Source organism: Lethenteron reissneri, chromosome 64 (assembly GCF_015708825.2).
Source record: "Lethenteron reissneri isolate LAM-NWPU_2019-01 chromosome 64, ASM1570882v1, whole genome shotgun sequence".
In the NCBI taxonomy this organism is placed as follows: Eukaryota; Metazoa; Chordata; class Hyperoartia; order Petromyzontiformes; family Petromyzontidae; genus Lethenteron; species Lethenteron reissneri.
In genome coordinates this window covers 11,052,789-11,071,111 of record NC_083842.1, presented here as the reverse complement: position 1 = coordinate 11,071,111, position 18,323 = coordinate 11,052,789, and the positions used below count along the sequence as shown (strand labels likewise).

Sequence of the window (18,323 nt, the reverse complement as noted above, 5' to 3'; positions counted from 1 at the left end):
GAGAGTGTGGGGGGGGTGAGAGGGTGGGGGGGATGAGAGTGTGGGGGGAGTGATGAGAGGGGGGGGGGTGAGAGGGGGGGGATGAGAGGGTGAGGGGGGTGAGAGGGTGAGGAGGGTGAGAGGGTGAGGGGTGAGAGTGTGGGGGTGAGAGGGTGAGGGGGGGTGAGAGGGTGAGGGGGGTGAGAGGGTGAGGAGGGTGAGAGGGTGAGGGGTGAGAGGGTGAGGGGGTGTGAGAGGGTGAGGGGGGGTGAGAGTGTGGGGGGTGAGAGGGTGAGGGGGGTGAGAGGGTGAGGGGGATGCGAGGGTGAGGGGGGGTGAGAGTGTGGGGGGTGAGAGGGTGAGGGGGGTGAGAGGGTGAGGGGTGAGAGTGTGGGGGGTGAGAGGGTGAGGGGGGGTGAGAGTGTGGGGGGTGAGAGGGTGGGGGCTGTGATGAGAGGGGTGTGAGAGGGTGGGGGAGGGATGAGAGGGTGAGGGGGGGTGAGAGGGTGAGGGGGTGAGAGGGTGAGGGGGGTGAGAGGGTGGGGGCTGTGATGAGAGGGGGGTGAGAGGGTGGGGGAGGGATGAGAGGGTGAGGGGGGTCAGAGGGTGAGGGGGGTCAGAGGGTGAGGGGGGTCAGAGGGTGAGGGGGGTCAGAGGGTGGGGGAGGGATGAGAGGGTGGGGGAGGGATGAGAGGGTGGGGGGACAAATATTTTATTTCGAATTTTTATTTTATTTTTTCTATCTCCGTGACTTCACCGAAAGAACCAAAGAATAGGGATGAGAGGGTGGGGGGATGAGAGTGTTGGGGGTGAGGGGAGATGGAGGGCAGTGGCGTAGCAAGGATATTTTGCGCCCGGGGACGTACTATAAAATTGCCCCCCCCCCCCCCCCCCCGCTTAATCACATACCAAAATGTAATTACATGACATGCAGGCTGTGTGTGGCGGGATATATAAACGTTTAGGTTGCGGTGTAGATGTGTGCAGTAGTTTCAGGCTGTCGCGCCCGCCGCAATAAGTTCTAATGTGACGTTGTAAGCCTCATTTTGGCACCCCTTTCTTTACCTTGGCGCCCGGGGACACGTGTACTCCCCTGCCCCCCCCCCAGCTACGCCTCTGATGGAGGGGGTGGTGGGGGAGATGGAGGGGGGTGGTGGGGGAGATGGGGGGGGGTGGTGGGGGAGATGGAGGGGGGTGGTGGGGGAGATGGAGGGGGGTGGTGGGGGAGATGGAGGGGGGTGGTGGGGGAGATGGAGGGGGGTGGTGGGGGAGATGGAGGGGGAGGTGGGGAGATGGAGGGGGAGGTGGGGGAGATGGAGGGGGAGGTGGGGAGATGGAGGGGGGTGGTGGGGGAGATGGAGGGGGTGGTGGGGGAGATGGAGGGGGGTGGTGGGGAGATGGAGGGGGGTGGTGGGGGAGATGGAGGGGGGTGGTGTGGAAGGGGGGGGAGATGGAGGGGTGGTGGGGGAGATGGAGGGGGTGGTGGGGGAGATGGAGGGGGTGGTGGGGAGATGGAGGGGGTGGTGGGGGAGATGGAGGGGGGTGGTGGGGGAGATGGAGGGGGGTGGTGGGGGAGATGGGGGGGGGTGGTGGGGGAGATGGAGGGGGGTGGTGGGGGAGATGGAGGGGGGTGGTGGGGGAGATGGAGGGGGGTGGTGGGGGAGATGGAGGGGGGTGGTGGGGGAGATGGAGGGGGAGGTGGGGGAGATGGAGGGGGAGGTGGGGGAGATGGAGGGGGAGGTGGGGGAGATGGAGGGGGGTGGTGGGGGAGATGGAGGGGGGTGGTGGGGGAGATGGAGGGGGGTGGTGGGGGAGATGGAGGGGGGTGGTGGGGGAGATGGAAGGGGGTGGTGGGGGAGATGGAGGGGGTGGTGGGGGAGATGGAGGGGGTGGTGGGGGAGATGGAGGGGGTGGTGGGGGAGATGGAGGGGGTGGTGGGGGAGATGGAGGGGGTGGTGGGGAGATGGAGGGGGGTGGTGGGGGAGATGGAGGGGGGTGGTGGGTAGACGGGGGGTTGGGTTGGTTGGTGAAGAGGGTGGGGGGGGGGGCAAAGAGGGTGGGGGGGATAGGTGAAGAGGGTGGATGGGTGAATGAGTGAGCGAAGAGAGGGTGGGGGGTACAGAGTGTGGGGTTGGTGGGTGGGTGGGTGGTGGGGGGGGGAAGAGGGTGGGGCTGGAGAAGGGGGCGAGGGGGAGGGGGGGCGAGGGGGAGAGGGGGGGCGAGTGACGTCACGCGGCAGTGACTTATCAAAGTGTGGGCGACCTTTTATAGAGGAGTAGTAGGAGGTAGTGGTGGTGGTGGTTGTGGTTGTTGCTGTTGTTGCTACTGGGCGCTTCCCGGACAGATGCACGCCGCGACGATGACGATGACCACCGTGCACATGGCAGCCCTCGTCAGGGCGGCCTTCATCGCCTTCGGAGGCGTCCTCTTCGCGGCGCTGTGGTTCATGCATCTCGTCTCCATAGGCTACCTGTAAGTAGCGCGGCGGCGGGCTGGACGACTCGGTGTTGGTGGTGGTTGGTGGTTGTGGTGGTGACGGTGGTGGTGGTTGTGGTGGTTGGTGGTGGTTGTGGTGGTGGTGACGGTGGTGGTTGTGGTGATGGTGACGGTGGTGGTTGGTGATGGTGGTGGTGGTTGGCGGTGGTGGTGGTGATGATGGTGGTGACGGTGATGGTGGTGGTGGCGGTGGTTGGTTGTGGTGGTGGTGGTGTTGGTGGTTGGTGGTGGTGGTTGTTGTGGTGGTTGTGATGGTGGTGGTGGTTGGTGGTGGTGGTGGTGGTGGCGGTGGTGGTTTGTGGTGGTGGTTGGTGATGGTGAGGGTGGTGGTTGGTGGTTGTGGTGGTTGTGGTGGTGGTGATGGTGTTGTTGGTGGTGATGGTGGTGTTGTTGGTGGTGGTGGTGATGGTGAGGGTGGTGGTTGGTGGTTGTGGTGGTTGTGGTGGTGATGGTGGTGTTGTTGGTGGTGGTGGTGGTGGTTGGTGGTGTTGGTGGTGGTGGTGTTGTTGGTGGTGGTGATGGTGTTGTTGGTGGTGATGGTGGTGTTGTTGGTGGTGATGGTGGTGTTGTTGGTGGTGGTGGTGTTGTTGGTGGTGTTGTTGGTGGTGGTGGTGTTGTTGGTGGTTGTGGTGATGGTGGTGTTGTTGGTGGTGGTGGTGGTGTTGTTGGTGGTGGTGGTGTTGTTGGTGTTGTTGGTGGTGGTGGTGGTGTTGTTGGTGGTGGTGTTGGTGGTGGTGGTGTGTTGGTGGTGGTTGTGGTGTTGGTGGTGGTGATGGTTGTGGTGTTGTTGGTGGTGGTGGTGTTGTTGGTGGTGGTGTTGGTGATGGTGGTGTTGTTGGTGGTGGTGGTGTTGTTGGTGGTGGTGGTGTTGTTGGTGGTGGTGATGGTGGTGGTGTTGTTGTTGGTGGTGGTGGTGGTGGTGTTGTTGGTGTTGTTGGTGGTGTTGTTGGTGTTGTTGGTGGTGGTGGTGTTGTTGGTGGTGGTGGTGTTGGTGGTGGTGGTGTTGTTGGTGGTGGTGTTGGTGATGGTGGTGGTGTTGTTGTTGGTGGTGGTGGTGGTGGTTGTGGTGATGGTGGTGTTGTTGGTGTTGTTGGTGGTGGTGTTGTTGGTGTTGTTGGTGGTGGTGGTGGTGTTGTTGGTGGTGGTGTTGGTGGTGGTGGTGTTGTTGGTGGTGGTGTTGGTGATGGTGGTGTTGTTGGTGGTGGTGGTGTTGTTGGTGGTGTTGTTGGTGGTGGTGGTGTTGTTGGTGGTGGTGTTGTTGGTGGTGGTGGTGGTGTTGTTGTTGGTGGTGGTGTGTTGGTGGTGGTGGTTGTGGTGATGGTGGTGTTGTTGGTGGTGGTGGTGGTGGTTGTGGTGATGGTGGTGTTGTTGGTGTTGTTGGTGGTGGTGGTGGTTGTGGTGTTTTAAACTCGCTGCAAGGCGAGGAAGTGGAGACGACTTCCTCGAGCTCGCGGAGGAACGCCGCGAGAGTGGGGGGGGGGGTAGCAACAGCGGGCGACCATTAGCTGTGTGTGTGTCTCTGTGTGTGTGTGTCTGTGTGTGTCTCTGTGTGTGTGTGTCTGTGTGTGTCTCTGTGTGTGTGTGTCTGTGTGTGTCTCTGTGTGTGTGTGTCTGTGTGTGTGTCTGTGTGTGTGTGACTGTGTGTGTGTCTGTGTGTGTGTGTCTGTGTGTGTCTGTGTGTGTGTGTCTGTGTGTGTCTGTGTGTGTCTCTGTGTGTGTCTCTGTGTGTGTGTCTGTGTGTGTGTTTCTGTGTGTCTCTCTCTGTGTGTGTCTGTGTGTGTCTGTGTGTGTGTGTCTGTGTGTGTCTGTGTGTGTCTCTGTGTGTGTCTCTGTGTGTGTGTCTGTGTGTGTGTTTCTGTGTGTCTCTCTGTGTGTGTCTCTCTGTGTGTGTGTTTCTGTGTGTCTCTCTGTGTGTGTGTCTGTGTGTGTGTGTCTGTGTGTGTCTCTGTGTGTGTCTGTGACTGTGTGTGTGTGTCTGTGTGTGTCTGTGTGTGTGTGTCTCTGTGTGTGGTGTGGTCTGTGTGTGTGTGTCTGTGTGTGTGTCTGTGTGTGTGTCTGTGTGTGTGTGTGTGTCTGTGTGTGTGTCTGTGTGTGTGTCTGTGTGTGTGTGTGTCTGTGTGTGTGTCTGTCTCTCTGTGTGTGTCTCTGTGTGTGTGTCTGTGTGTGTGTGTGTCTGTGTGTGTGTCTGTCTCTCTGTGTGTGTCTCTCTGTGTGTGTGTGTGTCTGTGTGTGTGTCTGTGTGTGTGTCTGTGTGTGTGTGTGTCTGTCTCTGTGTGTGTGTCTGTGTGTGTGTGTGTCTCTGTGTGTGTCTGTGTGTGTCTCTGTGTGTGTGTGTCTCTGTGTGTCTCTGTGTGTGTGTGTCTGTGTGGTCTCTGTGTGTGTGTGTCTCTGTGTGTCTCTGTGTGTGTGTGTCTGTGTGTGTGTGTCTCTGTGTGTGTGTCTCTGTGTGTCTCTGTATGTGTGTCTGTGTGTGTGTGTCTCTGTGTGTGTGTCTCTGTGTGTCACTGTATGTGTGTCTTTGTGTGTGTGTCTCTGTGTCTCTCTGTGTGTCTCTCTGCATGTCTCTCTGTGTCTCTCTCTCTGTGTCTCTGTATGTGTGTCTCTGTATGTGTCTGTGTGTGTCTGTGTGTCTCTGCGTCTCTGTATGTGTGTCTCTCTCTCTGTGTGTCTCTCTCTGTGTGTCTCTGTGTCTCTCTGTCTTTGTGTGTGTCTGTGTCTCTGTCTTTGTGTGTGTCTGTGTCTCTGCGTGTCTCTGCATGTGTTTGTGTCTCTGCGTGTCTTTCTGTGTCTTTCTGTGTGTCTGCGTGGCGGTGAGCGGTGGCGCGGTGCTTGGCGCTCTGCGCGTGGGCCACCCCTATGTCGACTCGGCCTTAAAACGGCCACGAGTACTGCACAATGGGTCCACCTCGCACACGACCCCTGTGCAAGGTGTTTGCTGAGAGACACAATAAGCATTTGTTGAGAGATAATATAAGTTCACGCGTACGGTTGCCATCGCGAAGTGGACCACCACCCCCCCACTCCCCGTTGCTGTTCCGTGAACGGCGTTGACCATCCGTCCACAGAGATGGTGAACACGTTGAGAATGAGAATTTGTATTCGAGAAAAATCCGATGAACTATGAAACTCACCCCCCACTCCCCACCCATTTCACACAGTTCCTGGTTATTCTCGTACAGGGAAATTGAGTTTGCAGGTCCGTACGTCGTACAGCCCTTTGAATGCGGGAAAAAAAAATGTTTCGTCTATTTGCGTGTTTCTTTCTCCCTTGTGATGGGAACTTTGAATTGGTCTGTAATAATTTCGATTTAAAGCTTTCGTGACTGCAGGGATTCATCTTCTTGGTTCTTTCGGTAAAGTCATCACGTAGAAGGGAAATAATAAAATAATACAAATAAAACATAATAAAATACAACGTTTCGGCCACAACGCAAGCAACCGTCCTCAGGTGGAGAACAGGTCTGTCGGGGAGACAGCGACAGACCTGTTCTTCACCTGAGGACGGCTACTTGCGTTGTGGCCAAAACGTCGTGAGAATTGTATTTTATTATGTTTTATTTTTATTATTTTATTATTTCCATTCTACGTGACTTTACCGAAAGAACCACGAAGATGGTCGGTAATAAGGTAGGGGCACCGGGAAGGGGTTGACATGGATGCAACCGGTCCCTTAGGTCGACTCAGCCTTAAATGAGTTGCCCGGTGCCGGTGTGTGAAACATTGTCGCGAAGAGACGCTTTCAACCAGAAGTCGTTGAAGACCACAATGGGGATCTTTCTAATTCTGGGCATCTTCTAGGGGCCGAGTGCCTGGCAATGCTTTCATGGCTTTATTTTGGTGATTTCGACAAGTTTATTGGTTTAGCCATGTTTGTTTGTTGTAGTACGAAGTAAGACTGATGGCCTTAATCTAAGTTGTCTTGTGGTTGTTGTTGTTGTTTGACTTGCATCCCACTGGGATTTTTGCACACAGCGTTGGTGTGTAACGGTGTTTTTTCTGCAATATTTTGCTGTCTTTTCTCGGATTTTCTGTTAGCACTCAGTCACACCCGATTCAAGAGCCGAATGGCTCACAGGACTACTACACCGAATCAATGAACTTTGAACTTGAGCGAGACAAAGGCGGCCGGCCTTCACGAGTGCTGCTCCTTCACAGCACTTGCCCCAACAGTTCGTGAAGGCTATACGGGGGGTCTTTGCTTTTGGTGCCAAGCGGGAGTTTCGCTGGTGTACAACTCTTTGGGGAAGCCGGTGGTGACCGGACGGACACCTCATCATGAGGCAGAGATCGCAACCGGGTACCCGATACCTGTACCCTACCCGATACCCGTATCCGGCCGGGTACGGGTATCGGGTAGACCGTGTGAGTCACTGGTGAGTAACCGTTTGTCACTCATTTCCCAACGTCTTGTCTCTTCTCACAATTCAAGTTCCTAGAATCAACCCACCCGCGCCTGCAACATGGCTTCATCCCAAAGAGGTCGCAATCAGGTACCCGATACCCGTACCCTACCCGTACCCGGCCGGGTACGTGTAGGGTACGGGTACGGCCGGGTACGGGTACGGGTACCCGTTTGCGACCCTGGTGCGGCCGGGTACGGGTAAGGAATAAAACCCGTTTGCGACCTCTGCTTAAGAGCAGCACCCAGCAAGGCGCTGGCTCGGGCGGCGGCCCGTGGACTCGTGGAAATGTGATCCTCCTCTTAAGCTCTGAATTGTCGCCTAGCGACCGCTGATCCCTTCTGTTTGGACTGTGGCGGTTGCCAGGGGAGACTGTGGCGGTCGGTGGTGGTGGTGGTGGGGGGGCAGGTGACGATGGCCGCCGTTCACCTGATACCTCCCGGAGAGCTTCCCGGCCTCGGCTTTTCGCGCCGAGCTCGGTGACCCCTTTCCTTCCCCCCCCCGTCCCGCGACCTCCGGCTGTGTGCGGTGCGAACGACGAAGTTTCACCATGGACCATTGCCGTACATCATCGTCAGCCGGTGATTGTTACCACCGCCGCCGCCGCCGCCGCCACAATCATCGTCGTTAGTGTCGTCGTCGTCGCCCGTCGCATCTGAAAGCGACGATCCTGAAAACGTGGAGGGGAAAGACCGGAGGACCCGGAGAAAAATCCACACGGCCACGAGGAGAGAGAGAGAGACACGCAAACTACGTGTACCAGGCGAGGTAGTTGATGACTTTCTGGGTCTCGCCATCAGAGTCGGGGCCTTCCAAAGAAACTCCAAATATTCAGCAGCAGCAGCAGGCGTCAGGATCGGTATCGAACCCACAACCTCCTGTGTTCTAGATTTGAAGCTTTCGTGACTGCAAGGATTCATACGACGTTTCGGAGGCAACACAAGTCTCCGTCTTCAGGTGGGACCGTCACAGCTAAATTGACTATCAATTTTTTTAATTGTTGCCTCACTTGATACAGTAAATCTAGCTGTGACGGTCCCACCTGATGACGGAGACTTGTGACTTGTGTTGCCTCCGAAACGTCGTGATTTATAATTTTATTTCTAAAATTATTTGTATAATTTTTATTTTATTATTTATTTTTACCTACGTTGGTGTATAGCCCCGTGAGCCATTCGGCTCTTGAATCGGGTGCAACCGCAACAAACACAAAAAAGCGGAAAACGTGAACAAGAAAACATCTCAAAGTGAATTTCGATGTAAAGCTTTCGTGACTGCAAGGATTCGTACTCTTTGGTTTTTTCGGTAAAGTCACGTGGGTACAAAATTGAAATAAAATAAATGAAAACAATTAAATTAAATCGTGACGTTTCGGGCGCAACACAAGCGTCCTTCTGCAGGTGGGGAGAACGGAGCGAAAGCGCATCTCTTGGACACACTTAAGCGGTTGAACCTCCTGTAGACCGGGCGAGGTAGTTAACGTCTCAAAAAGTTACAGCGACAAGCGATGGGAGTGCAAAGCACAGGAAAGGTGAGAATGTAACTAAAACAAAAAAAATAAACAAAGCGTAGATAAATACAAATTGCATAAGTGCACGTACATTCCTGCAGATTTTTAGAACACTAAATGCCAGCCTGGGCAATGCAGCAAAAACAACAACAACAGCAACAGCAACCGTGCCAGACCACACCAAGACAACGCCACGAAGCAGGTCCCTCCAATAAAATGGCACGTTAATATTTCGATTTAAAGCTTTCGTGACTGCAGGGATTCATCTTCTTGGTTCTTTCGGTAAAGTCACGTAGAAGGGAAATAATAAAATAATAAAAATAAAACATAATAAAATAATTCTCACGACGTTTCGGCCACAACGCAAGCAGCCGTCTTCAGGTGGAGAACAGGTCTGTCGAGAAGGCAGAGTCTGACAGACCTGTTCTCCACCTGAAGACGGCTGCTTGCGTTGTGGCCGAAACGTCGTGAGAATAATTTTACTATGTTTTATTTTTATTATTTTATTATTTTCCTTCTACGTGACTTTACCGAAAGAACCAAGAAGACGTTAATATTTGGCGAGTCTCGGAGTTACAAATCGCATTTGCCAATGTGGCTTTGCCGTGTCCAGCACCGCCAATCGTTTCGTTGCAGGATGTCCATCGCGACGGGGAACGTTGTTGGTGGCCCGGCTCGTCCGCTGGTGCCAGTGGGGGCAAAAAACACAAAACACAAACCACACAAACCCCCTAGAAAACGAGACTCCCTGAACCCGCGTATGGGCCGGCGTCGGCACGGCCTGCGTTCTCGGCTCGGGCGTGCCGCTGGAAATGCGGCTTCGCCAAGACGCACCTCCCGACTTGCTGCGTGCGGTGTGTGAAAGAGAAGTTCAGCGAACGTGACACACACGGTGACCCCGGTGACCCCGGTCTGTCACGCTCACGGTTCGCAGTGGCGAATGGCAGAGGTCGCAAACGGGTTTTGATTCCTTACCCGTACCCGGCCGCATCAGGGTCGCAAATGGGTACCCGTACCCGTACCCGGCCGGGTACAGGTAGCCGTACCCGTACCCTACCCGAAATGAGTGACAAACGGTTACTCACCAGTGACTCACGGCCTACCCGTACCCGGCCGCACCAGGGTCGCAAACGGGTACCCGTCCGGGTACGGGTAGCCGGGTATCGGGTAGGGTACGTGTATCGGGTACCCGGTTGCGACCTCTGGCGAATGGGCAACCGATTATATTACCACTCATTTGGCGCGTGCATTTTGCTTCAAGACACCATTGCATGGCGACCGTTCGACTCAAATGAATCGCACACAATACCTCGCCGATCTGGTCCCGGAGCATAAACCCATCGCGCGACACTCCGGCGGTCATCCTCCCAGCAGCCGCGTCTGGCCAAGTCACCGAGCAAAGCCGGCGGTCGCCGGCATCGCGCGGCGCTTTCAGATGCGCTTCTGCGGCCGTCTGGAACGCTCTCCCGCTCCGATGTTGAGAAGCCACCGGAGCTTTGCGCTTTTAAATCGTCGTCTAAATTAAAAACTCGCTCATTTCGAACCGCTTCTTGGGTTTAGTTTGTTGTCCTTGGCTTCGTACGGTGCGAAATAAGTTCGGCGTACGTACGTGCGCTCAATGTAGGGCAGCGCTTTCCGACCCGCTCTGCCATGTGGGAGCGGCGGTTGTCACGTGATTTTTTTTTTCACGTTCAGTTTGTCGTCCCTTCCCGCGCCTCCTCTCGTGAGCGGGGCTGGCCACGTCCGGTCCATCCGTGGAATGTGGATGGACTCGAGCCTCGGACGACTCTTGAGAAGGGGGAGAAAGATTTGGCCACCGCGCAGGAGAAGAGAGGGTTAGTTGACGAGGAAAGATGGGGCCGGAGAAAGAGCCATGGGCGCGGACGACCAGGCGGAATTGGAAAGTGGCCTTCCAGAGAGCGAGGGAAAGCAGAGGAGAAGCAGCCTGCTGATGAGACGCTGAAATGTCGAAGCCGGCCTTACGTCTCCCCACGACAACGGATGGAGGGTGACTTCTAGTAGTGATGTGTGGACAAGGGGGGGGGGGCTATGGCAGTGGTTCTTTCTTCACCTGGGGGGGTGGTGGCGGGGGTGCGAGACACGGCCAGATTTTACTTCTTTCAAAGGTTAATCGCCGAAAACACAAATTGAGCAACGGGGCGCGCGAGTGACGGCGACCGCTTTGTTTCGTCAAACCCCCCGCACTCGTTAACTTTGCGAACAAAAAAAAATGTTTAACGGCCGAGAAAGCGAGGCTGCGGTAAAGGTTAAGCAACTACTGGGCCTCGAGAGAGAGGGTTAAACATTGCCCGGAGGAGGTCACGTTAACGAGACAGACAATTTTTATTATTCGGTTTCTAGCCGTCGCCTTCGCTGCCAAGCTTCAGCGGGCTCGAGCAGCGCCCGAGGGCTTAATAAATGCAAGGTTTTAATGCCTTGGCCTGCGGAGCGTGGAGAATAACGCGGCATTACGCAAGCGTGAATGCGCTCACTCCCCCTCCTCCTTTTCGGCGGCGGATGAAATTGAGGCACAAGGAGCGTGGCTCGGGCAGCCTCTTGCCATGGGAGCAGAGGTCGCAACCGGGTACCCTATACCCGTACCCTACGCGATACCGGCTACCCGTACCCGGCTGGGTACGGGAGGTACCCGTTTGCGACCCTGGTGCGGCCGGGTACGGGTTACGGGTAGGCCGTGAGTCACTGGTGAGTCACCGTTTCGATTTAAAGCTTTCGTGACTGCAGGGATTCATCTTCTTGGTTCTTTCGGTAAAGTCACGTAGAAGGGAAGTAATAAAATAATAAAACTAAAACATGATAAAATAATTCTCACGACGTTTCGGCCACAACGGACGGCTACTTGCGTTGTGACCGAAACGTCGTGAGAATTATTTTATTATGTTTTATTTTTATTATTTTATTACTTCCCTTCTACGTGACTTTACCGAAAGAACCAAAAAGATGAGTCACCGTTTGTCACTCATTTCCCAACGTCTTGTCTCTTCTCACAATTCAAGTTCCTAGAATCAACCCACCTGCGCCTGCAACATGGCTTCATCCCAGAGGTCGCAATCAGGTACCCAATACCCGTACCCTACCCGTACCCGGCCGGGTACGGGTAGGGTACGGGTACGGCCGGGTACGGGTACCCGTTTGCGACCCTGGCGCGACCGGGTACGGGTACGGGTAGGGAATCAAAACCCGTTTGCGACCTCTGCATTGGAGTGTGGAATTTCCGCCCCTCCGTTTGGTTCGCAGCCACGAGAGCGATGGGGAGAACGACGGCACGTGGAGCAATGAACACTTTTTTAAATCCTTTATATTAAGTTCGCTCGCTTGCTTGCTTAGGACCGTGCAAATCTTTCGGTCGTTTTTTAACCCACTTCTCGTGATCCAATCGAGCTGACGTTTTGCACACAGACTCGTTGTGCGTGACAATTAATGTTCGTGAAATTTTTTTCTCCAAAATTTTACACTTTTTAGGACAAAAATATTATATTTAATTACCAATTGCTTAATGCTGCCATGCAATCATCTGACCCATAGGTGGCAGCCATCTCAAGCCAGAGGACGAGAGGACTCTAGCCGCCACGCATATAAAGGATTTATAGTGAAAAACTTTGTTTTTACGGGTTATACTTGTTTCAAACTACTTTTTATCCTGCCGTGTAAAATCCTGGCGAACGCAAATAATGGCTCAACGAAAGAAGCGGCTCGCAGTCCTCGTGTGGACATTTATAGCAGTGGCCAAATACTGTAAACGGCGTGACGTTGGTTGTAAATAAAATAAAATGAAGTAAAATAGTTAGATTTATCTTGTTGGTTCTTTCGGTAAAGTCGCGTAGAAGGGAAATAATAAAATAATAATAAAACATAATAAAATACAATTCTCACGACGTTTCGGCCACAACGCAAGCAGCCGTCCTCAGGTGAAGAACAGGTCTGTCGGAAAGACAGCGTCTGAATAGCGTCTGAATGTCTTTCCGACAGCCCTGTTCTTCACCTGAGGACGGCTGCTTGCGTTTGTGGCCGAAACGTCGTAAGAATTGTATTTTATTACGTTTTATTTTTATTATTTTATTATTTCCCTTCTACGTGACTTTTCCGAAAGAACCCAAGAAGATGAATCCCTGCAGTCACGAAAGAAGCTTTCAATCGAAATGTAGTTCTGTTTAGTCCACGGGCAGTCATGCATCTCGATGCATTCACAGTATTTGGCTGCTGTGAATTTCCACGCGATTAAGGCTACTTTTGTTGAGCTGTCATTCGTGTTGGCCAGGTGGCTTCCGAAGACGAGCTACGCTACTCGGTGGGCCTTCCCCGGTGAAATAAAAACGATGGCTTAGTTTATACATCTTCTATTCCACTCGTTGTCAAGCACAGAGATCCTGGTGCAGCGTTACACCTCGCCGGCGCGATTCGCGGCGCAGTTTCAGTTTTTTCATTTCAGTTTTCATTTATTTGGTGTATAGCCCCCGTGAGCCATTCGGCTCTTGAATCGGGTGCAACCGCAACAAACACAAAAATGAAAAACTTAAACAAGAAAACATCTCAAAGTGAATTTCGATTTAAAGCTTTCGTGACTGCAGGGATTCATTTTCTTGGTTCTTTCGGTAAAGTCATCACGTAGAAGGGAAATAATAAAATAATAAAAATTAAACATAATAAGATAAAATTCTCACGACGTTTCGGCCACAACGCAAGCAGCCGTCCTCGCTGACCAATATTATTCGTAATGAAGGTTTTTTTTGGGTTAGATCGTGCGCGTATAAATGCGTCGTAGCCCTGCTAATTAACTGATTCACAATAACCCCCCCCCCCCCCCTCTTCCTCCTCTGATCTCTGCACCTGATGGGTTGACGGTGATGAAGTCATCTGGCTCGATTTAAAACCAGAAGCAGGTGGATTGCTTCACTATTCTGCCAAATCGCCGCGATGATGCTGGCTGTAATTATCAGTCATGATACTCAAATCGTAAATGTTGTGGATTTACTCTCCAACACACCGGTGGGCTGAAGAAGTACACTACACTATACACTACACTATACACTACACTATATACTACACTATATACTAACTACACTATATACTACACTATATACTAACTACACTATACACTACACTATACACTACACTATACACTACACACTACACTATACACTACACTATACACTACACTATACACTACACTATACACTATATACTAACTACACTATACACTACACTACACACTACACTATACACTACACTATACACTACACTATACACTACACTATACACTATATACTAACTACACTATACACTACACTACACACTACACTATACACTACACTATACACTACACTATACACTACACTATGCACTATACTATGCACTATACTATGCACTACACTATACACTACACTATACACTACACACTACACTATACACTACACACTACTATACACTACACTATATACTAACTACACTATGCACTACACTAAACACTACACTACGCACTACTATACACTACACTATACATTACACTATACATTACACTATACACTACACTATACACTACACTATGCACTAACTACACTATGCACTACACTAAACACTACACTATATACTAACTACACTATGCACTACACTAACACCACTACACTATGCACTACACTAAACACTACACTACACACTACACTATACACTACACTACACACTACACTATATACTAACTACACTATGCACTACACTAAACACTACACTACACTATACACTAACTACACGATGCACTACACTACACACTACACTACACTACTATACACTACACTATACACTACACTACTAAACACTACACTATACACTACACTATACACTACACTATACACTACACTACTAAACACTACACTATACACTACACTACTAAACACTACACTATACACACTATACACTACACTACCATACACTACACTATACACTACACTACACTATACACTACACTATACACTACACTACTAAACACTACACTATACACTATACACTAAACTAGTAACTAATTGGCGCGTTGTTTACGCGACGAAGCTTACTGGCTGTGCCGGCTGGTTGGAGGGTTTCGACACATTTATACTCGCGCGATCTTCAGCGTTCATTCGGTTTCATCTTAATCTTTTTCTTTTTTGCCGCCGGTTAAAACCCGCCGCGCGTTTCGCCCCCCGCCGGATCTGGCCTCCGCCGTGGAGACCAGATCGGCGCAAACCAACGAACGAACGACAAGAAAGCCAACTTCTTGGTTCTTTCGGTAAAGTCACCACGTAGAAGGGAAGTAATAAATAATAAAGATAAAAACATAATAAAATAACACTGCACTATACACTACATGTTTTTATTTTTATTATTTTATTATTTCCCTTCTACGTGATGACTTTACCGAAAGAACCAAGAAGATGAATCCCTGCATAATATTTATAATGTTTTATTCTTATTATTTTATTATTTCCCTTTTACGTGACTTTACAGAAAGAACCAAGAAGATGAATCCCTGCATATTTTATTATGTTTTATTTATATTATTTTATTACTTCCCTTCTACGTGATGACTTTACCGAAAGAACCAAGAAGATGAATCCCTGCAGTCACGAAAGCTTTAAATCGGAGCTTAGATTAGTTTACTTTTATATTGGATATATTTTAAAAGTGATTAGTTTATCTTCTTGGTTCTTTCGGTAAAAATAATAAAAATAAAACATAATAAAATAATCCAATTCTCACAACAGTGAGAATTGTATTTTTTTATGATGTTTTATTTTTATTATCTTATTACTTCCCTTCTACGTGATGACTTTACCGAAAGAACCAAGAAGATGAATCCCTGCATAATATTTAATAATGTTTTATTCTTATTATTTTATTATTTCCCTTTTACGTGATGACTTTACCGAAAGAACCAAGAAGATGAATCCCTGCAGTCACGAAAGCTTTAAATCGACAAGAAAGCCAACGTGATGCGCACCGATCGGGGAAGGGGGGGTGGGGGAAACGGAAGCGAGCGATCAAGGGTCGTCTTGGCGACACGTTTGGCCGCATCGGGGACGCTGCTCCTGGACGCGGCGTCTTATTATTTAATGTGAAAGAGAGAAAGAGAGAGAGACGCCGCCTGAACACTTAGAGATCCGCTCGATCGTATAAATACCTGCGGCCGACTCGCATAGAAACCACACAGACTCACAAAGAGACCCTTAAAATATAAAAAAAACCCACGTCCGCGTGACCGGGCCGTTGGGGAAACGTGACCACCGTGGACCCGTATCGAGAGATCCACGTTTCCTACTCGAACGAACGTTTCCGTTCCGTACAAACGACGCGCGGCGCATGCAATGCGTCTTGGCGCGGCGATGTGGCATGTTTGCAGTGGCACACGCACACGCACTTGTGAAGAGAGAGAGAGTGTGTGTGCGCGTGTGTGTGTGTCCGCAGACACGCGCACGGAAACCCGGAGATTGACACGGGTACACGTGGATTTGCGTGGAGGGCCGTACGTAGCCGACTGCTCATGGGAGGCGGTGAAAGGACAACGAACTTAACACGAAAAGCAGCTAAATTTCGATTTAAAGCTTTCGTGACTGCAGGGATTCATCTTCTTGGTTCTTTCGGTGCATATATGCACATTCTTTTGTTAAGGCGCTCTTCTTCCACCTCCAACCCAGCTTATATATAAGCTCCAAGCTTGGCAGTGTCTCATTCTTCACCTGAAGACGGCTGCTTGTGTTGTGGCCGAAACGTCGTGAGAATTATTTTATTATGTTTTATTTTTATTATTTTATTACTTCCCTTCTACGTGACTTTACCGAAAGAACCAAGAAGACGAAAAGCAGCTCTCGCGAGAAATGAGTTCGTCAAGCTCGATGATTTAAAAGTGCCGTGTCTCCCGGTGGCTTCCTCGTATCGGAAGGGAAGAACGTTCCAGACGGGTCTTGGGTCTAATTGTCCACGCTCAACTCACGTTGGCTGTAAATCACCAACGGTCCCCTTACGTTGTGGCAAGCCTCGGGGCCACTTCCTGGAGTCGTGGAGTTCTTCCATTACTCGTACGGTACATTTCATTAAAGCGTGTAAAATTTTTTTTTTATATTACTTATTTTAGGGGTGCCACAGTGGCTAGGAGATGTTAACTACCTCGCCCGGTATACAGGAGGTCGTGGGTTCGATCCCGACGCCTGCTGCTGTATATTTGGAGTTTGCGTGTCTCTCTCTTATCATCATCATCACGGTGGCTAGGAGATGTTAACTACCTCGCCCGGTATACAGGAGGTCGTGGGTTCGATCCCGACGCCTGCTGCTGTAGATTTTGAGTTTGCGTGTCTCTCTCCCCATGGTTGCGTGGATTTTTTCTCCAGGGCCCCCCCCGATTTTTCCCTCATTTAGAAACTCGTGTTCAGAGTGTTTGGCTACTGCTCTAAATCTCCACGTGACCGGACCAGACGGACAGATCAGACAGACGGACGGCTGAACGAAAGCGGCTCTCATCGTCGCCACGTGGACGGTTTTCCCCGGCAGCGGCCAAACACTCTGAACGCGCGACCTCGATTTGTAAAAGTGCTCGCGCGATGATAATACGACGCGTTACCGAGGTGACGCGTGCGCCGGTAAAGGCTGAAGTCTTATTTGTTTTGCATCATCTTGACGCTGGCAGACAAAGTGGTCCCACAGATGCAACTGGTCAACCCGAGATAATTTTGCCGCTTTGCATCGCTTTTGCGCCCTTCCGCCTTTTGGCGTTTCTCGGGGAGAGGGGGCGGCGGGGGGGGGGGGGGGTGAGATAAGGCCATCGTAGAGATTGTAGGCCATTCGGTACCAGGGACAATGCGTGCGTTATCAACGCGTGTTTATTTGCATGTTTTGCCACAAGCATGATGTCCTTGACAACGAGTGGAGTGCCGCCGTCACGAGGCGTTATCTCTATTGCCTGGTCTGCAGGAGGTCGTGGGTTCGATCCCGACCCTGACGATGCCTGCTGTATATTTGCAGTTTGAGCGTCTCTCTCTCATCATCACCATCATGGTGGCTAGGAGATGTTAACTACCTCGCCTGGTATACAGGAGGTCGTGGGTTCGATCCCGACCCTGATGATGCCTTTTGTATATTTGGAGTTTGCGTGTCTCTCTCTCTCCCCATGCTCAAGTGGATTTTTCTCCGCATCCTCCCGTTTTTTCCCTCCCCATTTTAGAATCGACGTCGTGCGTTTTAGATAAATTTCCAAGCGGCGATAAGCCGCTTCGTTGAGCTATCGTTCGTGATGACCGGGTCGCTCCTGAAAAAATCGCCGTACAGCTCCGTGTGGTCTTCCCCGGTAAAATAAAAATAAAAAGCGATCGCTTCCAATCGTCAAAGCGCGTAAATTTTACGTGTTTTTTTTATATCCCACGAGCAGCTCATGGGGACATCCTCGACTTGGCGTCGGGAACATCTTCACGCGCGCACCACAGCCGTGATGTTGCCGAAAGGGTCGAAGTCCCGTTCGTCTTTCGTTATCCGAAACGAGAGGGAGGTGAGCGGCGACTGCGTGACTGCCACGTGGGTTCATTTAAGTGCCGGAGCGCACGCGGGTCCCCGTGGGATGTCAGGTGACGCACGTTAGCGCGCGGGCGTCAGCTGATCGACTCGTGTGCCTCTCGGAGGTCGAGGGTTCGGGAACTTGCGATAGCGCGGAAAACTCTTTTGAGGTCAGAGGTCGCAATCGGGTACGGTGTTTTTTTCTGCAATATTTTGCTGTCTTTTCTTGGATTTTCTGTTTGCACTCAGTCACATATTCACTTTAAGATGTTTTTTTTGTTCATGTTTTTTGTTTGTTGCGGTTGCACCCGATTCAAGAGCCGAATGGCTCACAGGGCTACGCCTAATAAATGTACTTGAACTTGGTACCCTACCCGATACCCGGCTACCCGTACCCAGCCAGGTACGGGTAC

The 18,323-nt window shown here is 51.2% G+C and overlaps 1 protein-coding gene across 1 annotated transcript in view; it reads left to right on the top strand.

Moving 5' to 3' along the window:
• The first annotated feature begins 2,232 nt into the window (after nucleotides 1-2,232).
• Nucleotides 2,233-18,323, top strand: part of LOC133359061 (ceramide glucosyltransferase-like) — a 41,341-nt gene continuing 25,250 nt past the window's right edge. The window contains exon 1 of the mRNA XM_061577442.1: nucleotides 2,233-2,451. Within this exon, the coding sequence (XP_061433426.1) occupies nucleotides 2,324-2,451 (128 nt within the window). The 5' untranslated portion in view covers nucleotides 2,233-2,323. The remainder of the gene's footprint in view (nucleotides 2,452-18,323) is intronic.